This window comes from Sorex araneus, chromosome 2 (assembly GCF_027595985.1).
Source record: "Sorex araneus isolate mSorAra2 chromosome 2, mSorAra2.pri, whole genome shotgun sequence".
In the NCBI taxonomy this organism is placed as follows: Eukaryota; Metazoa; Chordata; class Mammalia; order Eulipotyphla; family Soricidae; genus Sorex; species Sorex araneus.
This window is the reverse complement of record NC_073303.1, coordinates 366,663,568-366,686,831: the sequence shown is the minus strand read 5'-3', so window position 1 is coordinate 366,686,831 and position 23,264 is coordinate 366,663,568. Positions and strand designations below refer to the sequence as shown.

Below are 23,264 nucleotides of genomic sequence, written 5' to 3'. Positions count from 1 at the left end.
AGCACAGGGCTCCTGGGACACTGAGACACATTGTAGCACACAGCTCCTGGGACACTGTGAGGGGCACCACAGCACTCTTGTGATACTGCAACACACATCATAGCACAGGGCTCCTGTGACACTGTGAGGGGCATCGTAGTACAAGACTCCTGTGACACTGGGACACGTCCTAGCACACAGTTCCTGTGACACTGTGAGACGTGTCACAGTACACACCGCTGACACCAATGAACCCGAGTCTTCATGCTGGATGATGGGGCGAGGTGGGTGACAGCACATCTGCCCATGGGAGACACTATTCTGGGAATTCCTGATGTCATTGAGTCCTGACACCTGTCCCCACCGGTGCTGTCAGAGTCATCAGAAACTGAAGACACGGGCCAGGACCTCCACGTGGAAAGGTCCTAAGTGGCAGAGAGTGGCAGGTCTGTCTGTCGGAGCTTCCGATGCCTTTTGGAGCAGTCACGTTCTGGGTCCTGGTACTTCCTCAGAAGGACACGGGCCCGTGTTCTCCGGTCAGAGCACAGAGCTCTGCTGAGGGACCAGCGCCCTGTCACCATGTGCCCCTGCTCGGCCCAGACACTGCCCGCTGCTGGCACTCCTGGTATTAGTGGCCCGACGGCCCTTCTCCCCAGCACATGGCCGTGTCCCTGACCTGCTCCCATCTGTGTGACCCCACCTGCCTGGGCTTTGCTGCCTCCTAACAGCTGGACCCTCAGCTTTGAGGCCTCCCTGAAGCCCACTGCGTGAGCTGGTGGGCCATTCAGAGCACAGAGATGGGGAGGGGAGGGCCTCCCAGGCTCTGCAGAGGGATAAAAGGGTCCAGTGCGCATTCTCCACTTGAGGTTGGTGGGGGGCTCCATGGGAGAGCTCGGCCTGGACCCTGGCGGGGCTCCCTGCCTCCGTCATGTGACTTCCGGTGGGCTTCTACGTGCACACTGAGAACTGTACAGTCTCCAGGCCCTGTTCTCGCGTGGCCCCTGTCCACTGGCCCTGCTCCCCCAAACTGGTGTCTACTGCGGCCCTGTCTCCTGTCCCAGGGCACGAGGAGAAGTCGGAGAGCGCCGTGAGAGCCGGGACCTGCTGTGCCACCTGCAAGGAGTTCCAGCAGATGAAGCAGACGTTGCTGCAGCTCAAGCAAAAGGTAGGTGCAGAGGGCAGCGCCCCAGGGAGCTCGCAAAGCAGCAGTCTGGGGAGGGAAGGGCAGGGAGGGAGGGAGGGGTTGCAGCCAAGGGCTGGGAGGGAGAGACCAATGGAGGGACCAATAGAGAGAGGGACCAATGCAAGGAAGGGTCAATGGAGGGCGGGACCAATAGAGAGAGGGACCAATGGAGAAAGAGACCAATGGAGGGAGGGACCAATGGAAGGAAGGGCTAATGGAGGGCAGGACCAATAGAAGATGGAGGGAGGTGCCAATGGAGGAAAGGACCAATGGAGGCAGGGCCCTGAGAGGATGCAGCCCAGGAAGGCATGCAGAAGCCTACAGGAAGTCATCCTCACCCTTGCAGCAGTGGGTGTGGCTGCGTACCCTAGTGGCCCACCACGGGTGCTGTGGTGGGCACAGCAAGGCTTGCTTAGGTGTTCTGTCCACCCTGTCAGAACTGGCCCTCAGCACCAGAGGGGAAGGACTGGAAAGGTGGCTGGACAGTGGCCCTGGATTGCACATGACTCCCTGAGTCTGATCCCAGCAGCACCCGTGTGGCCCTGGATGGCCCCTAGCCTCACCCCTGCCCGACAAGCACCCCCGGAAGCCGCTCCTTTAATGTGACAAAGTCGGTCGTGATTGCTAAGGCAGTCACGTGATTGCTAAGGCTTCCCCACCCTGGACACTTTGTCCTCTGACTTGCCCACCTCCCAAACAAGTGGCCCTTTCTGTGGCAGCTTTGTCGCGTGCCTGGGGACAATGGCTGAGCCACCGCCGGACGGCCGGGCACACACTGTCAGAGTGTGAGTGTTTCACGCTGTTGGGCCAGGAGCCACATCCCCAGTGCCCAGGTCACAGCGTTTCCCAGGCCGCAGGTCAGGCGGGTCAGCCGCTTCTCAGAGCTGGAAAGGACGCTCGGGACGATGAAAGACAGATGGCGACGGCACAGGTCTGCCTGACCTCTGCCCACGGCTCCCGGAGCATCAAAGCGGCGTGTCTGATTCATGCCGTCACGGCTGAGGCCAGAGGGTTCACACGAGGTTGGGTCTCTCCGTTGAGCAAAGACGCCGCCCCTAATGAGAACCACAGTGGCCGGGTGGCAGCGGCCTGTGGGCTGCACTGAGGGGCCGCCTCGGTGGCACTGCGTTCGCTCAAGCGGAGAACACGCCCAGGCCCAGTCGCGGCCCAGACAGCGCGGGGTCCAGCGCCGGCAGCTCACAGAGACCTGGCCGGCATAGCCACATGCCGGAGTGAGGGACAGCAGCATGGCCGCCCCTGGCTGGGGGCCTGGGTGCTGCCGTCAGTCCGGAGCTGACCCCGAAGGGCTCGGGGAGAAGGTTGGCCCATTTCACAGGCCAGGGCACACGTGGGGGTCTTGAGGCCCCAAGCTGCCCCCCTGTCCCCTGTGGGGTCATCAGTCACTCCGAGGCCTGCAGATTTTTTTTTTTTTTTTTTTTTTTGCTTTCTGGGTCACACCCAGCGATGCTCACGGGTTACTCCTGGCTTTGCACTCAGGAATTTCTCCTGGCGGTACTTGGGGGACCATATGGGATGCCGGGGATCGAACCCGGGTCGGTCAAGTGCAAGGCAAACGCCTTACCCGCTGTGCTATCACTCCGGCCCCAAGGCCTGCAGATCTTAAGGGCCCAGGCGGGACCATCTCCCTGCAGCACTACGAGTGACCGCAACCCCCACCCGAGTCTCAGGTCCCACCCGCAATTGCTGACCCCTCCACAGTCCCCGCAGACAGCGGGTCAGAGCTCGAGCTGCTGTCCCGGGGTGACAGGACCCCGAGGCTCGGCTCCAGGCTGTGCTGTGGAAGGAAGCTGGTCCCCGAGGTCCCGCATCGCCCCACACCAGGGAAGGAAGGAGACTCCCTGCAGTGGGCACTGCCCAGGACCAGGCAACCTAATGACCATCTCTGCGACTCCCCACGGTGGGCACTGCCCAGGGGCAGCCCAGCCGGACCCCGTGTCCCTGCTCCGCTGTCTTCCCAACGCTGCTTCTCTCCTTGATCAGTCACTGCCCTCAGTTCTGTCCCCGGGTGCTTTTTGTTGGGTCCATCTCCGAGGTCTCTGCCATGAGGGGTCCACCTGCCCATCTCCACCTCCCTGATCAGGGGCTCTCGGTGGCCAGGCACTGAGGAAGGAGCATCCAAGGGGTCTCCAGAACATGGAGGAAGGAGAGCGACGTCCCGGAATGGGCCTCCTCAGAAGCATCCCAGGCCGGGTGCCCTTGGGGGTGGTGGTCAGCCCCTCTGCAAAGGGACAGTGTCCACACACCTGCACACACCATTCTCTCCTCCTCCCAGGCCCGATGTGAACAGCAGTGATGGACCATGCCCGTTTCCCACGCTCAGGGTGCCACCTTTGACCTCGCGTGACACCCCCCACCCCCAAGTCTCCTTCTCCCCTGCACGGCTCACCCAGGGAACTTGATCCCCCACTGCCTCTTCCGGAAACCCCCCATCCCCCGCCCTCCCCTTCGTGCTTACGGCGACTTTGGTTCGACAGACTCTGGGGAGGCAGCGTCTTCCTGTGGGCACCTGTCTCCTCGCCTGGTGAGCGCAGAGCACCCAGGGGTGCTGACACCACACCCGGTACTGCCCCCCAAGACTGCGGGGTCCTGAAGGCCAGGAACCCCGCTTGGCTGCCTCCGGGACGGAGAGGAGCGAGCGCACTGGGCGGCAGCTCGGCCGCTGTGGGTGCTGGAGGGTTGGGTCTAGAGAGACACGAGGTGCCGCTGGTGCCGAGAGGCTTTGGACAGGCGGGGCATGCGGTCAGCAGCGGGCACTTGCCTCGCACATGGGAGGCCAGAGTCCCGTCCCCTGCACGGGGTGGGGGTGGGGGGGACATCGTTAAGTGGGGAGGGCCCTTTGCAAGGACTCGAGGGCCCGCGCCTCACCGCATCCCTCTCTCTGCAGATCGCCCTGCTCCCCAACAGCGCTGCCGACCTGGGCAAGCACCTCGCCAGGGACAAGGTGCTGGCCTCCAACGCGTACCTGCCGGGCCCCCCTGGCCTGCCGGGGGGCCAGGGCCCCCCTGGTGAGTGTGGGCGAAAGGCCAGCACCTCCGGGGCCGGGCCAGGGCTCGTGTTCCCTGGGAGCTGCCCAGGGCGCCCCGCCGAGCGGGGAAGTTTGCAACTCAAGCGGGGAGCACCCCCAAATGGGCAAGGGGAGGCCTCTGACCCCGCGCGGGAGAAAACGGCTCTACCCGCCCCGCATGCTTCTGGCGCAATGGCTCTGCCTGCCCCTTCGACAGGGCTGGGCAGGGTGGGGACAGAGCCCGGCCCGTCACGAGCTGTTCGCTCACAGCCCGTCCCCCTCGCGGGGCACTGACGGGGTGGGGGCCCCGTCCCCCTCCCTCATCGGGTGCTGTGCTTCCTTGCAGGCTCTCCAGGACCTAAAGGGAGCCCCGGCTTCCCCGGGATGCCCGGCCCCCCAGGACAGCCGGGTCCCCGCGGCTCCATGGGCCCCATGGGCCCGTCTCCGGACCTGTCTCACATCAAGCAAGGCCGGAGGGGCCCCGTGGTCAGTACAGGGGGTGGGCGGGAGCAGGGGCCCGGCTCGCGTCCTCCTGTCTAACGGCGCGTCTCTCTGGCAGGGCCCGCCGGGTGCCCCGGGCAGGCACGGTGCCAAGGTGAGTTTGTCCCGGGCGTCACACACGCCCACCCGTGGGCAGTGGGCAGAGGCCGAGCCCGAGCGCCTGTGACAGACTCAGGCCCCGGCGTGCCCCGACGCCAGGAGGAAACAGAGAAGTCCCTTTCCTTCGAGTCATGAGACAACCATAGTGGACACAGTGGCCCCCGGTCAGCCGCTCCCTCTTGGGGCCCCCAGAGCATGTCCTGTGTGTTGCTGCCCAGCTGCCCCTAAGTCCTAGCATGGCTTCGAGTCCTCCAGCCTGGCTCCGGCAAAGGGGGGGCCTTCTCAGCGAGGCTGGGGGGTGGCGCGGGTGCTCCTGGCAGGCTGGAGCCAGGCTTGCCTCAGTTTCCCAGAGAGCACACCTGTGGTTGTGTGCATGGAGCCCTCTAGGAAGCGGGAGGGGGCAGAGTTTGGGAAACTGACCCCCCCTCTTCTGTTCCAGGGGGAGCGAGGGGCTCCGGGGCCCAGGGGCTCTCCGGTAAGTAGCACCCCCGGCTCCCGGTGGGACTGTCCCCAGGGCTGCAACCTGGTGTCCTTCACCAAGCTGGCCCCTTCCGGCTCCACACTCCTGGCCATCCACCCTATGGGGGACAAGGCAGGGGGGGAGGGGCGCGTAGCAGCCGCTTGCAAGCTTCTGAAATTTCCTTGTCTGCTCTTCCGTGATTCGCTCTCGTGGCCGCGTCCGGAGGCTGAAACCCCCGTCAGACCAGCAGCGCCACGGGCGGTGGCCCCAAGCACAGAACAGTGAAATAGTTGTTGAAGAGACAAGGAAGAAATTTGGGGCTGAGGGAGGGGGTGGGGCGGGGGGAGGGGAAGCTCCTGCCCCCAGGTGGGAGCCCTGAGCCAGGAGGCAGGGGACGGGGCGGAGAGGGGTCTCGGCATCAAGCCGGGGCGCACCCAGGGGCCAGAACCTCCAATCGGGCTGAGCCTGGCGCTGCCTGGGACCCGTGAGCAGGAGCAGGAGCCCGGGGTGGTGTTGGGACTTCCTGCCCAGCGCAGACGCCCGCGGGGGAAGGGGGTGCGGGCCTGGGTTTCCGTCCCCACGGGGGCACCCCTGAGCAATTCCGACACTGTCCCCTCCCTCCCCTGGGGTGGATGAGGTGAGTGACAGGTGCTGCCCCAGTGCCTCCCAGTGCCCTTCCCCGGGCCCCTGGAGCTGGGGCGAGGGTCACCCAGCTCTGAGTGCAGCCCCCCACCTGCAGGGGGACCCCGCCCCACCATACTCTCCCAGGCTGAGCCCTGGATGCAGTTTGCCTGGGACAGAGCGTGGTTCTGGAGTCAGCGCGTTAAGTCCCTGCCCGCGGGCTCTGTCCGGCCCTTTCCTGGAGGCGGGCAAAGGCGCCTTTCCAGCATTTTCGGTCCCATGCCGGGGACAGCCAAGGCCTCGTCATTGCAGGCGTTCCCATACCCCCTTGCAGGAGCATGTGGCCCCCGCCGTGCTCCCTGGTGCTCCCTCACTTTCAGCCTCCCCTGTGAGCCCCGGGAAGCCCTGGCGGGCGGGGGGCACGGCTGGGGAGACGGCCCCAGAGACACGGGGCCACTTGCCTACATCTCAGAAGCAGCAGAGCTGAGATTCACACCCCACGGAGCCCCCTGACCTCTGGGACACCCCCCCCCAAGAGTGGCCAAGTGTCCCGGTGTCTCACTGCACCGGTGATGTCAGCCGGAGGTTGGGGGCTATGAGGGGCAAGGACCCCCGCTGCCGGGGGACCCGGCCAAGGCTCTGACTGCTCCCCTGTGTGTGCCCAGGGCCCCCCCGGCTCCTTTGACTTCCTGCTGCTCATGCTGGCCGACATCCGCAACGACATCGCCGAGCTGCAGGAGCGCGTGTACGGGCCCCGCGCCCACACAGCCGACGGCTTCCCCGCGCCTCAGGAATTCTCCAGCTACCCCGAAACCCTGGACTTCGGCTCGGGAGACGCCACGCCACCACGGACAGAGGCCGGAGACTTGGGCGCCCCCGGAGACGTTTTCCCATAGCCCCCTACCCCCACCACACACACACACACACACACACACACACACACACACACACACACACAGAGCCCGTCTCCAGGCGGAAGGAGGAGTTTCCACCTGCTCGTCAGCTGCTCCAGAAAAGGAAAGCCGGCCCGCAGACTGGGAAAGGATATGGCTGTGTTTCCAGAACCTTCTCCTGCCCTCTGCCTTCATCTCTCTTCCAAACGCTCTCTCAGGCCGGACCCCAGACTTCTCCAGCCGCAACGGGACTCGGGAAGGGGTGTCCTTGCAAACCTCCCACTAAGGCTGGGGGCGTTTCCACATGGCACCCGTGGGCTCCGGGGCCGAGCGTGCCCCTGGGAAGAGCCCTCTGGCCAGGGAGGGCAGGCACAGCCCCTCGGGCAGCACCCTCGACTCGTCCCCACACAGGCTCCCCTCCCTGGTCTGACAGTATTGGGGGGTCTCTGCTCTGAGACTGAGACCCTCCGATGGCCGTGGTCTCCGCCACGCTCCGCCAGGGGCTGTTCCCTACACGGCCACTCCTGGGCGGTGCCTGTGTGGCTGTTTCCTTTCTGCCCATCATCTCTCGCTCCTTTGGGGGATTTGTTGAGAGACAACCTACCGCCGGGCCTTGCCGGTGCCCGAGGGTCGCTCTGCTGCCCCCCTGTAAGGCAGGGAGGGGCCGGGTCTGTCTCTCCCCCCTTCCTGACGCCTGCCTCGCCCTGGACACTCTCTGCTCTGTCTCTTGCATCTTTCCTGCCCCGCCTCCGTCTCTCAGACCTTCATGGTGGGCCACCCTCCGGCCTGCAGGAGACCCACCCCAAAACCCAGCCCTGGCTCACTTGGACTAAGATGGCCGAGGCCAGTGGTGGGCGAGGGCGGCAGCTGGTCCATCCTTGGCCCCATGAGACGGTTAAGTCTGGCTCCCGTCCTTTTCCTGAAGGAGCAGTTTATGGTTTAAAAGCATTCTTTCTTTCTGTTGTCAGCTGCACATCAAATATGACCACACGGCACAGTTTGCCCCGGGAGAGGCAGACGGACGGGTGGATGGATGGATAGAAGAAAAAGACATGACGATGGGAGTATCTGCAGAAGGTGCCATTCGGCCCGCCTATGGCGTCCCACAAGGTCCCTGTGCAGACGGGACTTTACAGAATCCAAAGGAAAAGCCACTGGAGGGTTAATCTGCTGCAGTTTCGCAGAACCCTTTTATGGCATTACGGGGAGTGAAGACCTTGTGTAGCTTCCCCCTTTTGGCAGACGCGCCGGCTTCGAGTCTGCATGGCCGGGTAACGTGGAGTGTAGGGCAGGGCCTGATCAGTGCGTCTGTCTGGGGAAGGGACGGGACAGGGAGCCTGCTGCTGAAAAATGCAAGTTCCTTCAGGAAACGGTCCTCCCTCCCCCTCCCGGAGGGAGACTTTGATGTCCCAGAAATGGGGGCAACTGAAGGTGCCTCCCCTCTCCTGCATTATTCCAACCCCTGCCACAGGGAGCTGACTGATCACAATCATAGGTATAGAGGTCTATCCACAGTCAAACACCTGTCGGCATGGAGGCGAGGGTGTGTTATGAGGATGCCGGGGATGGAAGCCCGGCCAGGTTCCCTGGGTATTGGGCCTGGAGCTTTCTCCCTGACTCGGGGTGACAGCAAATCCCCTGTTATACTCGGGGAATTGCCCCTTCTCCTCCTCTCCCAGCACCCCGACCTGTCATAGAGATAGCATCCCCATTGTGCAAACACCTTCGATAAACGCCCCTGCCAAGGAAATGTATTTGCAGGAACACAGAGCAAATGGGCAAAGAGAGGAAAGCCATTGAGTCACAAATAACAGAGTCCGGGACGTTGGCGCCATTCTTGGTGCCATCAGCAAACAGAATTCACAACAAATCAAAATTAGAACTTAGGGGGGTCAGAGAGATAGGACAGGGGGCAAGGCACTTGCCTTGTAAATGGCCAACCTGGATTCGATCCCTGGCATCCCATATGGTCCCCTGAGCACTACCAGGAGTGATTCCTGAGTGCAGAACCAGGAGTAACCCCTGAGCATCACTGGATGTGGCCCCAAAACAAAACTAAACAAAAAAAAATAGAACTTTTCATCTGCGAGAAGGAAAACAACATCTGTCCTGGTTCCAGCCTAACATCTTGGCGTCCTCATGCTCTTCCCCCAAATGTCAGTGACACTCTTGCACATGTCCCAGGGACCTCCACGTTCCCAACCAGACCCACCCCCCAACCTCCCCTGAGGACTGTTCATGGCAGGTCCAAGTGCAGGCGAGTGCGTCTCTGTTGTGAGGGTGACGCTCTGAAGGGCAGGATGAGACATCCGTGCTTAATAACAAAGTTATTTTTCTTATATGGCTCTACTGTGCTTTGTGCTCTGGAGTGAGTTATGGGACCCGGTCAAGCCGATGGGGGCGAGAGCTTTCTCCGGTGGGTAGGAAGCCACCTTTCTAGTCGGCCTCCCCCAGGGCTGACTGTGCAGCCCAACACCTAAGTCTGATACCGAGTGTTGAGGTCTCAGTTCCTCCATATCTGAGTCTTCGAGGCCCTGGCTGGGGGGTCAAGGGGATGGCCTCTGGGGTAACCTCAAAGGTGGGGGTTTGGGGCTGATAGCACAGTGGGTAGGGCGTTTGCCTTGCATGTGGCCAACCCGGGTTCAATTCCCAGCATCCCATATGGTCCCCTGAGCACTGGCAGGAGTAATTCCTGAGTGCAGAGCCAGGAGTGACCCCTGTGCATCGCCGGGTGTGACAAAAAAAAAAAAAGGTGGAGGTTTCCCAACCACAGCCCCCTTCTGAATGTCTGTGCCTTGCCCAAGACTGGCTGTTTTCAAATTCCATGTCTGGATTCCTTGCGGGAGGGGGAGAAGCAGATGGAAATAAGTCGGTGTGAGCAGGGGCAGTTGGTAGCTACTCTAGGGGGAATCTGGAGTCTTCGCTAAAGACGAGAACAGCCCAGCTGCGGGCAGAGTCTGAGGCGAAGGGGGGAGGAAACTTCTGACATGGGCTCCGAAGCCCCTGGCCTTCGAGGTTCAAGCCTGACCCTGGCTGAGCTTGGCACCAGGCTGTTTGCCGAGTGCTCGCGTGAGCAGGAATCAGAGAGGCCCCCATCCCAGCTCCTGGGGCTCCCTGACAGAAATAAAGGAATCCCTCACTTCGTCAGCATGGGGCTGGGGAGATGGTACAGTAGGGAGGGTGCTGGCCTTGCACAAGGTCCTACCCAGGTTCGTTCCCGGCACCCCCATATGCCCCCCCCACCACCGCCGAACTGGCCAGAGTGATTCCTACGAGCAGAACCAGGGGTCAGCCCTGAGCACACCAGTCTGGCCCAAGCCCCTCCCCCGCAAATAAAAAAGTAATAAACACCATCAACTGAGGAAAATTAGCTTGAGAGCCAGGAACAGCTGCGATGTTGTGAATGGTGCTTTCCCAATGCCCTCTGCCAGTGTGGTACGAATACACACACACACAAACACACACGCACACATGCACACACACACACATACACATGCACATACATGCACGCACACACAAGCACACATGCACATACACACGCACACACATACACGGCATGCACACATATACATACACATGCACATGCACATGCATGCATGCACATGCACACGCAAACATACCCACATGTACAACACAGCGCAGCCACACAGACCCTGAGCCCTTACAGAGAAGATCGTGGCCCCTCATTCAGGCAGCAATGGGCATTCTGGGGACCCTCTCGGAACATTTCCAGCCCCCTAAGTGTACAAAGCACAACCACAACAACAGGGGGTGCCACTCCTCCTCGTGGGCTGGGCACGGGTGGCCGGTGACCTACTGTGCCCGGGGCCGGACTCCCACAGAATTCCACATCGAGGACAGAGGTTGGGAACGGCCTTCCCCACTGCCGGGCAGGCCAGGTGCCAATGCACGTGGGGACACAGTTTCTGTGAGTCTCAGCAGGGTGCCACACACCCTTGTTCTGCATCTGCTTGGTCCTCCCATTCCTGGGCTGAAGCTCCACTCGGTTATCACGTGGACAAGCCTGATAACCCCGTGATCATCCCACCAGGAATTCAGTCTCTTGCTGTGTCTCCCCTCACAGCCCACCTTACATTGTTGATGCATAATCAATATTATTATTAATAATAATAATAAAGATTCCTGGGGTATATTGTAACCATCCCAGGAATTATTATTATTATTATTATTATTATTATTATTATTATTATTATTGGAGCAGGGAGGTTGGGCTGCCCCTGGCAGTGCTCAAAGGTCACTCCTAGGGGTGCCTGAAGGCCCATATGTGGTGCTGGTGGGTGGAACCCAGTGCAGACACATGCCAGGCGAGTGCCTGACCCGCTGCATTACCTCTCTGGCCTATCCCAGGAGCATTCTAAGTGCAGAGCTCACGTCTGAGCTTGTTTGCAGATGACACGTTCAGTGAAGCATCTCCACTCAGGACCGGCTCCCCAGGAAGGGGTGGGGACCTGAAGCACCAAGATGGGAGCTTCTGAGCAGATGGCTTGGTCCCTAGTATGCCCTGGCCAGCAGCTGGGGTGACTGCCAACATCTTGGTCATGTCACTCCCCAGCCGCGTCTTGAATCACAGCAACTTCCCCCTTCTCGAGAGTCACAAGGTATGACTCTTGCAGCCTCGGAAGTCTCCGAAGTGAGATTCGTGGAATAATAAAAAGAAGTAATCATTGAGGAGGACGGGGCTGTGTATCCGTGCTGGAGCAGTTGCCCTGGGCTGGAGCCCCGGCACTGCAAAATAAACCATTTGGAATTTATTACCCAAGAGATCATGTGGTTTCTTGCAGTTGGCAAATCTAATTAAAAATGAGAAAAGAAAGTCGAGGGCAGCCTATCAGCAGCCTATTAGCTGGACAGAGCAACTCAGGCGGGTCCTCTGGGGTGGTTCTGAGAAGCCAGAAGTAGGGTAAGCGGATCCTGGGCTCTGAACATTGGACTTGGTGTTCCCTCTCCCTGACAAACCCCTGCTCATGACCATTTGAAAATAAAGACTACGTTTCCCAGCATCCCTTGCACCAGAGCTGTCATGTGACTAGGCACCAGTCACTAACCGTCAACCCTAATTTGTATGTGATACTGAGATATTAAGCAGCATCTTCGAGCATGAATTGGCCCGCTAAGGATGGTAAAGCAGAAGAAAAGCTAATGAACCTTTCGTTACACTTAGCTGCCTACTTCTGGCCTTAGATGTAAAGGGGGGGTGGGTGAATTCCCATCTCTTTGAACCATTGAAAAGCCTTTTTTTTTTTTCATTTCTCTAATATGCAGCCAAGTGATCTGAATGGATCGATTGCAACCTTTAAGGGACCCTTCCACAGCCAACCTCCCAAGGCAGCAAGTTCCTTGCTGGCACAGTCGGTCCCCACCTCTTGCCCCAGACTTAGGGACACAACCTCTGAAGAGATGGGGTGGTTCTAGTCATCCGCCTTTAGATGTCGTGTCACTTTGAGCAGCTGCTGGCTCTCAGCCTTGCGGTTCCTCCCATCGAAAGACTAGTCCCAGCGGGGAGATGGTTCCATGCTGGCTGGTCTGTGTTTGCAAGTATGTCTGGGAATGTGCTTGCCCCAGTGCCAGCATTTGTCAGAATTGACTCCAGAGTTTGTCCCTTCCGCTCGGGGCATCCAGAGGGACTGCACACACCTAGAGGAAGGGATGGAGGAGAATGACCCCTCAGCTTCGTGTTTCTCACAGTCAGCCTGAGAACTGGGGCTAGAGGGCATCACCTCCCGCATACCCAACCACCTGGCACATGCAGTTCTGAGGGGCTGGAAGACTGTTTCCACACGCTCTAGGCAGCCCCTGGCAGACCCCTGCATCCGACCCTCCATGGACATGATCCGCTGACAGATCCTTTGATATTGCTCTTCTCTTCCGTGGATGGGAAACTGCAAGGAGACGGAGTAAAAGCTCCTAAACACTTTCTACCCAAACCCTGGAGAAGAGAAGGGCAAACACATCTCATTTCAAAAGCAGAGTGAGTCAGAAATTAAGGGTCTCTGGGGAGGCTGTGGGGAGCCGGGTGAAGGGTCAGTCAGGGTCAGGTGTTGGGGTGGGAGAAGGAGGAATTTGGGAAAGAGCCTTGAGTGAGGCTATTGTAAAAGAAGTGGGCGGGAATGACGGAGAGCGATATTTTTTTCAAAGAACAGAATTGTTGTGAAATCATGTTTTGGCAGAAGCTGAAGGAATTACAATTCCCCCGTAGTATGTACCAGGCAGCTTGGCTGAGACCTTGCACCGGCTCAGTGGTTCTGTCAAGTTCATCACTGGCACAGCCAAGGCGGATTCTTCACCCTGGAGCCTGGCAGTTTGCTGGTAGGATAAAGAGGTCCTGAGGGACATCTTCAGAGTTTGTTTCTCCTTGTATCGCTGCTAAGAAAACAAATTAACATTGTTTCAAGTGTATACTAGCCACCTCTCCAGTTGAAGCAACACATACAGGAACTGCAACATCTTTCCTTTCCCTAAACATAGAACTCCTGCCAGGATTAGATTTTAGTATAGATTTCATTTTCCCCCTATCTTGTGCTATTTTAGGAGCAGGAGTATCGGGGAGATTCAGAAATGAATCACAGTCATCACATTAAAGCAATCACTTGAAACTCTTTCCAAGAAGTCACACGAGACGTCTGCATTATCTTACGACAAAAGGACTTCCTGTTTCCAGGAACGCTGGGAGAAAATCCATAGAACACTTTAGCTTCAGAAGCATCTCGGCAATGCCTGCCAGAGGGACTATAGGGGGTGACCCGAGAGTCAGAAATGATGGATCCAGGGGGCAAGTGGGACTCTGACTTGATAGATTTCACCTGGGGCAAGACTAGTCTCTGTTGACTGGAAACCCAAGTAGGGCCACATGCAAGTCCACTGGGGAAAGGACAGGAAACCAAACAAGCCCTTAGGACTGGTGTCCCCCAAACTGATGCAACCCGACCATTCAGGAGGCGACTGTACTTGAAGTAGGGTCACTGCAGTTGTCATTGTTTAAGGTGAGGACATTAGCAAGGACCCAATTCCAATGGGATTGATGTCTTAGTTAAAAAGGAGGGATTTGGATGCATGCCCATGCACGGATAAGATAGATAGATAGAGAGAGAGAGAGATGTAAATAAGGCAGAAATCCGAGTGACAAGTTCTCAGTTGACATCAGACAGAGTCAGGCAAGGCCATCTGCCCTCTCTATCTGCAGAGGCAGAAAAGACATGAGCAGGTAAAGTTAATGAGGCGACTGGAGTGATAGTACAGCAAGTAGGGTGTTTGCCTTGCACGTGGCTGACCTGGATTCAATTCCCAGCATCCCATATGGTCCCCTGAGCACCGCCAGGAGTAATTCCTGACATCGCTGGGTGTGAGCCCCCCAAAAAAGTTTATGAACATTCATGATTATGACCTTCCACCCAGTGAGACCTGTACAGCAGGGAAGGGGTTTATCTGTGCAGGGCCAGCCTGGGTTCAAGTCCCCATAGCACTTTCAGGAGTAATCCCTGAGCACTGAGGCAGGAGTAAGCTCTCCATGTTGTTGGGTGTGGCCTCAGAACCAACAACAGCTAAACAGATGGCAAGACCATTGGGTGGGCCCCAGAGGGAAGGGAAACGTGGGAAGGGGTGCCTAAATGGAAAGAAGGGGGGCCCGTGCAACTTTCCAATTAGATCATGTTCCACATCGCTACAATACAGTAAGTAGGGAAATAAAATTGTGATGGCATCTACCCAATGGTTCACTCTCCTCAATAAAATCCAATTAAACCAAAAGCATTTCACTTAGTGTCTACTCGTCACCCTGAGCTACAGCCTCCCCTCAGGGAGCCAAACACCACACTTCATGGCTCGTGAAAGTGGGCAGAAGGGTTCAACCTCTCTGTGCCTCAGTTTAAGGCTCTGTGTCCTGAGTTCCTGAGGTCCTGAGGGGGCTTCTGGCCTCTGCCAACATGGCCTGCCCTACCCGGCTCTGTCGCCAGGTGGCGCCCTGCTCTCGCCGAGCCCCGGCAGCCCTGAGTGCTGTCCAGCCTGCCCAGCTTTCCTGGGAGACAACTGCGTTTGCCCCTGGAGGTCAGAGGGGCCGCAGGTGAGAGCAGGATCTGGTCTGCAGCACCTGTCCCTTAGCCCCGTGGCAGGAGGCGCCCAGACCAGCACCAGTGTCTGGGCCGGCAGCAGGGAGCTCTGGGTCTTGCTTTTCTGGGCCTCCCTGAGTGAAGGTCCCGCCTAGGAGGGGACTCGGTTGGTGGGCGGGGCTGAACAGGGGGCCATGTTCCAGCTTCTGTGTTTAGGTTCACCTGAGCGCAGGAACGTTACTGATCCCACGTGACGGCCAGGGGCAGCCGGTGACGGAGGCCAGCTCGGGCCTGGACACGAGATGACCATCACTCCTAAGTTCCCAGGAGGCACCGTATGCTCTAAGAAGCCAGGTGTGGGCTGAGCTCAGCAGGCAGGAGTGAAGCCCAGGGCCCTGCAGCAGCCGCGGTGGAATGAACCCCAGTGCTGAATTGAATCCCAGATGGTTCCATCACTGCAGAACTGCTGGCGTCAGCCGGTTTAATTTACAGTGTCCCCGGCCCTGTCAGACCTGGCACCTACTCCTTGGCACAATGGTCCCGCGACCCACTGGAACGGCACGCGGACGGTCGGGTTCCCCTGTGACAGGCTGCTCTGCTCCCCCCTGGCTGTGATGGAACCGAGACGAGCAGCAATGAGATCGATGACAATGGCTCTCTGTGGAAATACTCAGACTCAGCTGCCGCGGGAAGACATAGAGAGGGGTCCGGGAACCCCACGCATCTGCCGGTCCACGGACTTGCTTTGGCTATGATGGCCACAGGCACAGAAGCAGAGCTGAGGACAGATTCTGTGAGCTGCGTGGCCAGGCTGGCTGAGTGACTTGGTGATGTTCCAACCAAAAGTAAGGTATAATCTTTTCCTTTGCGGGGGGGTGAGGGGGGCTTTTTGGGTCACACTCAGCGATGCACAGGGGTTACTCCTGGCTCATGCACTCAGGAATTACTCCTGGCGGTGCTCAGGGGACCACATAGGATGCTAGGAATCGAACCCGGGTCAGCCTCATGCAAGGCAAATGCCCTACCCGCTGTGCTATCACTCCTGCCCCAAGCTACAATCATAATGATCATAATCTTTATCATGATTGTTGTTTCTAAGCTTGGTGATTATATTAATTATGACAATAAATATAATAGTTCATATTAATAATTAAATCTAATAATTGGACACAATTAGAGTTTAGAATCATCTTTGCTAAGTTCCCCTGCTCTTTTCCCTAAGTGCCCCTAGGGGGCAGTATTCTATTGCTGGAAATGGCTGGTGGCCAGTGCAGGAGGTTCCCAATGCCTGAGTGTCTTCAGGTGCCTCCCAGAGCTCCTGGAAGACATCAACTTCTGCAGGGAATGAGCCAGTCTCTCCCTGGCACACATCTTTTGCCCAGGATTTGAATGCTGCGAGAGCCGAAAGCAGTCACCGGTGCCTCTACCCTACGTCCCTGTGTGGCCAGGCAGTTATTATCGCAGTCCCCGGCAGAGCAGCCCTCGGTGAACGAAGTGACCTCAGTGACCGGAGAGGCGGGTGAGAGAAGGACACCCACTCACTCCCCAGAGCCACCTTCCACCCCGCCCTGGCCAGCATGTGCCCACGCCCAGGCCCTATCCCTGCTCTGCCTGGACTCCGGGATTCCTCCGAGATCAGGAATCCTGCTAACGTTCTGATCATTGACAGGTGATTCACAATCCTACCAGCTTGCCTCCTCATAGACGTGCCTAAAGTTCAGGCATCACCCACCAGCACAGAGAGCAATGATTTAGTGAGTCGGCAAAGGTCCCTTTTGAACTGAAATGACTGTCTCAAACAATTACGCGCATACCCACATTCACCGCAGCCGTGTTTATCATAGTTGGACCCTGGGACCCCCAGTGCCCCTGAAGGCGCCATTAAATGGAATAAGTCCAGTACTTATTTCCCAGAAATCAGTGTTGAAATTCCGTGCAGAAATTCAGGATATCAAACTTGCAAAGAGCCAAGAGTGTTGGTTGCCAGTGCAGGAGTCTGGGGGCCAGAGCGGAAGATGCCCCGTTATTAGATAAATGTGCTCTGGGTGTGTGGGTGCTACAGCCTGAGGATGAGGCTAAGGGGCCTGTGCTTGCGGGGAACTGCTAAGAGTAGCTGTGATGATTGCACACCTCCAAAAGGAACTTTGTAACTGTACATGGTGCTGAGGTGGTACTACTGTGTTACAATGTGTGTATTGTAGACTGTTACTAACTGCAATTGTGGATGGCTACTAATAGGTTACTAATGTGTTACAATTGTGTCAATTTTGGAGGGTTACTATGTAACTGAGTAGGTTCTAATGTGCTAATAATGGGTTACTATTGTGTAAACTATAGAGGGCTACTAACTAACTGTGGGTGGGTACTAATGGGAGACTAACAGCTACTAAAGTATAAACTGGAGAGTTACTGTGTGTGTGTGTGTATAGATACTATTGTGTTACAAATAGGTCTTTAGTGGGGTTACTATTGTGCAAACTGTGGAGTTACTCCCTGTGTATGGATACTAATGCATTACAAATGGGTTACTAATGTGTAAAGTTGCTAAAAAGTGTTACTTTAAAAGTGTTACTTACAGTCGATGTTCACCAAGCTGACTCTCACCATACAAACAGCAAACTATTACAAAGTCTGCCTAAAAAATATATATTATTAAATGTCTACTAAATCTCAGTTTTTTTTAAGAAAGATTCCTTACTGCCTTTGTTTCAGTGCTCCTTATGGGTTCGGATTAATAGAAACGCAGCTAGCAAACACACAGTCTGCTCTTCCTGCTCACTTCCAGGTGTGTGTGGGGGGGGGGGGGTAGGAGAGAAGAGAGCTTTGCTTCCCATTCAGGAAAGTTCAGGTCCTCTTTCTGACCCCTACTCACCCCAGAGGAGCCGAGTTTGGGTGTTTTTGTTTGTTTATTTTGGGGCCACACCTGTCTGTGCTCCTGGCTCTGTGCTCAGGAATCATCTAGGGTGCTGGGGCTAAACCCGGGTCAGCGCATGCAAGGCAAGACCTCCCCGCTGTACTATCTCTCCAGCCCCAAGGTTGGTATGCTGTGAATTCTCGGTGCCCTGCTGTCGGGTTGGCTGTTTCTTCTATTACAGTCAACGTCTCATGCGCTGGTCAGCACGGCTGCCAGGAGAACCATTTGGGTGGTGGGATTCTTTTTTTTTTAATTGAATCACCGTGAGATAGTTACAAGCTTTCATGTTTGGGTTACAATCACAACATGATCAAACACCCATCCCTCCACCAGTGCGCATTCCCCACCACCAATATCCCCGGTATACCCCCTTTCCCCACCCTCCCCCTGCCTCCATGGCAGACAATATTCCCTAATACTCTCTCTCTACTTTTGGGCATTATGGCTTGCAGCACAGACACTGAGAGATTGTCATGTCTGGTCCATTATCTACTTTCGGCATGCATCTCCCATCCCAACTGGTTCCTCCAGCCATCATTTTCTTAATGATCCCTTCTCCATTCCATCTGCCTTCTCCCCTCTGCTCATGAAGCACACATCTCCCATCCCGTAGGTGGTGGGATTCTGTGTCTGTGGTATCTCTTGGGACAAGGGAACTCCCTGGCTGGAATCTTTTTTTTTTTCTTATTCATTGGTTTATTCCACCTGAAAAAAACATATAAGGTACATCCAGGATATTGCATAAATAAATAAATTTTCCTTTTAAATTGTTGCATGGTATTCAATTTTATGGATATAATTCATTATTGAAATCTTTATGTGTTGAAGTACAAGTGAATTGTTTCCAGTTTCTGCAATTATAAAGCTACTATATATAAAAATGTACATTTCTACATAAGTGTAGGTTTTCTCTTCATTAGATATCTAGAAATATGATTATTTGGTTCTGTGATAACATGTGTGTGTTTTTTTAATTTTTTATTAGTGAATCAGGCTAGAGCAATAGCACAGCAGTAGGGCATTTGTCTTTCATGCAGCCGACCCATGTTCGATTCCTCTGCCCCTCTCGGAGAGCCCGGCAAGCTACCGAGAGTATCGCACCCGCACGGCAGAGCCTGGCAAGCTACCCGTGGCGTATTGGATATGCCAAAAACAGTAACGATAAGTCTCACGTTGAGAGACGTTACTGGTGCCCGCTCGAACAAATAGATGAACAACGGGATGACAGTGACAGTGACAGTGATTAGTGAATCACCATGAGGTACAGTAGTTACAAACTTATGAGCTTTTGTGTTTGCATTTCAGTCATACAATGATCATTTACCCATCCTTCCACCAGTGCCCATTCTCCTCCACCAATGTTCCCAGTATCCCTCCCACCACCCCCACCCCATCCCCCACCACCCCACCCTGCTTCTGCAGCAGGGCATTCCCTTTTGTTCCCTCTCCTTTGGGGTGTTGTAGTTTGCAATAGAGGTATTGAGTGGCCATCGTGTTCAGCCTATAATCTACTTTCAGCTCGCATCTTTTTTTTTTTTTTTTTGCTTTTTGGGTCACACCCGGCGATGCACAGGGGTCACTCCTGGCTCTGCACTCAGGAATCACCCCTGGCGGTGCTCAGGGGACCATATGGGATGCTGGGATTCGAACCTGGGTCGGCCTCGTGCAAGGCAAACGCCCTACCCGCTGTGCTATCGCTCCAGCCCCTCAGCTCGCATCTTTTAACCCAAATGTGCGTGTTCAGTCTACAGTCTACTTTCAGCTCGCATCTTTTAACCCAAATGTGTCCTCCCAACATCCTTTACTTGGTGTTCCCTGGTTGGAATCTTTCAAGCCAAGCAGCCGGTCCTTGTGGGCAGAATCACACAGCCAGAGACTTATCTCTGGACAAAAACTAGGCGCCAAAAGAGTTCAAGAAGAAAAGGAAAAGGAAGCAGTATTCTGAAGAGATAAGAACACGTACTCACTGGAACAGATTTTTTTTCTTTTTTTTTTCTTTTTTTAAGAATTTTATTTTATTAAGTCACCATGTGGAAAGTTACAAAGTTTTCAGGCTTAAGTCTCAGTTATACAATGCTGAAACAATCATCCCTTCACCAGTGCCCATATCCCACCACCATAAAAAAAAAAAAAAACAGTACACCTCCCATCCTGCCCCCCCAAGCCCCACCCCGAGATAAGAACACGTACTCACTGGAACAGATTTGACCAAAGTCAGATCCCTGGGAAGCCGGGAAATAACTGCTGGCCAACTTCTGGCCTTGGCAGGGCAGCGGCTCTGCCCTGCCAAGAGCCCCTCGCTGGAAACATCAGCAGCACAACCCCAGCTTGGGTGGCAAAGTGGACCCAGAACCCTCACTTCCAAGTAGGGACCGCTGGGTGCCAAGTGCTTCCTGCTGGCACCCAGGCATCCCGTGTGCGAGGTGAGTGCCGGGCACTCGGCCCAATCTCTGGACATCCTAGAGACAAGGTTGGGGGAAATCTGACCAGATCTGCGGAGGGCTAAAGCGGTGATGTGGAGGAGTCCGTCTTGCGTGGGGAGGAAGGGACGGGCATGGGGCTGTTTTGCCTCTGAGCACTGAGCATGCCCCAGAGCGAGCTTTCTCAATGGGCAGGGCCAGGCAGACATTCACCTTCAGCCGGCAGAATCCCGAAGGAGCGTCACGGGTGAGTAAATGATGGGGGCGGAGGTGCCATGGAACTCCAGGGCTTTGAGGTCAGCAGAAGCACCCAGTACTTTCTAATTCAAATAGACACCAGGGGCTGAGCTCTTGCCTTGCACACGGCTGACCCAGGTTCAATCCGCAGCATCCCATATGGTCCCCTAAGCATCACCAGGAGAAATTCCTGAGTGCAGAGTCAGGAGTAACCCCTGAACATCGCTGGGTGTAACCAAAAAGAAAAGCCAAGAAAGCATATAGAGGGGCTGGAGCAATAGCACAGCAGGTAGAGCGTTTGCCTTGCATGCGGCCAACCCGGGTTCGATTCCCAGCATCCCATATGGTCCCCTGGGCATGGCCAGGGGTGATTCCTGAGTGCAGAGCCAGGAGTGACCCCTGTGCATTGCCAGGTGTGACCCAAAAAGAAAAAAAAAAGCAAATAGATAATATAGACTCCCAGCAGAGCCGGGGCGCGAAGGGCATTTGCCTTGCATGTGTCTGACCCAGGTTCCATCCCCGACATTCCATATGGTCCCTGATTACTGCCAGGAGTGATTTCTGACTGCAGAGCCAAGAGTAACCCCTGAGCTCCACCAGATGTGACCCAAAAGGCAAAAAGAAAAAAAGAAAAAAGAAAAAAAAGACACCCAGAGTCTTCACCCTCTTTCTGTTCCGGTCAAGTTGGGGGCAGGAGCGAGGGAGTCGTGGCATTTGGTCAGATGCCAGGATCCCCCTGAGGGACCCGGCACCCCCGTCGGCCGCCACAGCTGGTGTGGCTGGAATCAGCGGCTGGGCGCCAGCCTTGCTCCGCGCCCGGCCCAGCCACCTACCTCCTTGGGAAAGCGTGGGCTCCCCCGCTGCGGTCTGGCCTTGCCTCGCCCCGGACACCCCCTTTTTTTCTCTGCCCTCCTTTCTTTCCTTTATGTACATTTCGTTCCCACAGTCTCCCTTTATCAATATTTCAATTGGCCACCGCTGACCTATACTTGAGTCCAAATATTTGCCCCATTCAGTACGAATTGTTCATTCACCCAAATGCTTGATTATGTCTGTGCTCTTTTGAGCAAACTGAAAGGGCTACTTGACTAGGTAATGCCGATACCGCCTGGTCATTAGTGTTTGTTAGAATTGACCAGGAGCAGTGAGGCGGGGGGTGAGGGGGGGGGGTACTGCGTTCAGGGCAGGCGCCGTGAGGAGCAGCAAAGCGAGGATGTCGGGCCCCATGGGACAGGCGCCGGGAACCTCCGGTCTAACATGCAGCAAATGTGCAGCTCATCAAAAACTACCCCATGGCAAAGAAATGAGGTATTTCGGGGGGGGGTCCTCTTACTGCCTTATTTGGGGGTGGGGGAGGGGAGAGTAAGGTGGTGCCGGGACTGGGATGTCTTAATGGTGCATTTTTATTTTCTCGTCTAGATCAGGATTTAAGAAATTCCACACTGTCCAGCGCTGTCCGTGCTCCCCTGCTGCTCCTCCCACCACCGCCCATGCGTGGCCTCTTCTGTCTGCAGACAAAGCGAACTTTGACGACGTTGCGGGCTGCTCATTAAGGTGTATGCATGTGAAGCCAAATGCCACTGTATGTCCACCGCCAGCGTGCCAACCCTCCAGTGCAGTGCCACAGCTCAGCCCTGACCCCTGGGAGGGAAGCAGCCTGTGTCCCAAAGGGATTCTTTTTTTGCCAGAAACAAGAGTTTTGAAATGAACATGAAGTTGGCCGCTGTCCCAAGCAGGAAGTGGTTATAAGAATGTCTGTGTGTGTTTGCACTTGCCCTGAGTTTGCAGCTATTAGAGAAGGCAGCTGTCAACGGGACAGAAAGCCAGAAAGCGGGGAGCTGGGACACGAAGTGAGCGCACTGCGGACTCCAACGGTGAGGGTGGGGGCATGGCTGGCAGGGGGCCGGCTCCTGGGCGCTCACCAGCTGATGCCTGATGGGGGTGCATGATGGGGGCACTCCGACAGAATGTGCTGAAGGAGCGAGAAGGCAGCCTGGGTGCTCAGGGTGCAGATCTTGCACAGGCCCACCCTGCGGGGTGTGGGGGGAGGTTTGCGTAGGGCTCAGGGCCATGACGCAGGAGCCAGAAGGCGCTATCTCGTGGGCCGACTCCAGGCAGGGCTGGCCCAGGGCGTGTCCGGCTCTCTCTCCCTTCTGCTGCTGGTCGGAGCCTTGCACGCTCATGGACCTGAACTCCCACCCTCCAGCCCCCTGGATCCCGACCCTGGGGTCTGTCTCTGTGCCCAAAACATCCTTTCTGGAAGAATACCCACACCTGGGTTCCTGCCCACCTGCTGGAGGATGGTTCCTGTTCAGCACTTCTGCCTCTGTGGCCCTAGCTCCAGCGAGCCCGCTGTGTGCCGGGGGGGGGGGGGGGGCCGCTGGCACCTCAGCTTTGTTGGGTGGGGAGGATTAAGTCAACACAACAGCATCTGCTTTCCAGTGACCCTTAGGTGCTTCGGACTCATATGAGGAATATGTTGTCAATATATGAGAGTGTGTTTCTCACTCTGAAAATCAATCTCTCTGATGCGGTAAGAATTTAGTGATGCGGCAACAGTGAGTACAGCAGCTAAAAAAAGTGCAGGACTCAGTCTCCCGGTCCTCACCAGTCCCCTGTCCTGGCCGCAGAAGCCCACGGCAGCCCCCAAAGGCTGCCCCAGCAGGACGAGGGACAGTGAGCAGAGCCCGACATATGGAAGGCTCCGTTTCACACATGCACACACACATACATACATGCATATAGATTTGTGCATGCGCTTATATTATATACACACATTTTCATATACACATTTGTATATCCACACACTATCACATCACACACTGACACCCACATACACACCCAGCACACTCTCTCATAAAGACACACA

General features: G+C 56.2%; 1 protein-coding gene across 1 annotated transcript in view; it reads left to right on the top strand.

The window, feature by feature from the left end:
* CCBE1 (collagen and calcium binding EGF domains 1) overlaps positions 1-9,100 on the top strand; it is a 173,241-nt gene extending 164,141 nt beyond the window's left edge. The window contains exons 6-11 of the mRNA XM_004601700.2: positions 1,041-1,144; positions 4,068-4,188; positions 4,534-4,673; positions 4,747-4,782; positions 5,227-5,262; positions 6,534-9,100. Coding sequence (XP_004601757.2) covers positions 1,041-1,144; positions 4,068-4,188; positions 4,534-4,673; positions 4,747-4,782; positions 5,227-5,262; positions 6,534-6,764 — 668 coding nt within the window. The 3' untranslated portion in view covers positions 6,765-9,100. The remainder of the gene's footprint in view (positions 1-1,040; positions 1,145-4,067; positions 4,189-4,533; positions 4,674-4,746; positions 4,783-5,226; positions 5,263-6,533) is intronic.
* Positions 9,101-23,264: the final 14,164 nt, after the last annotated feature.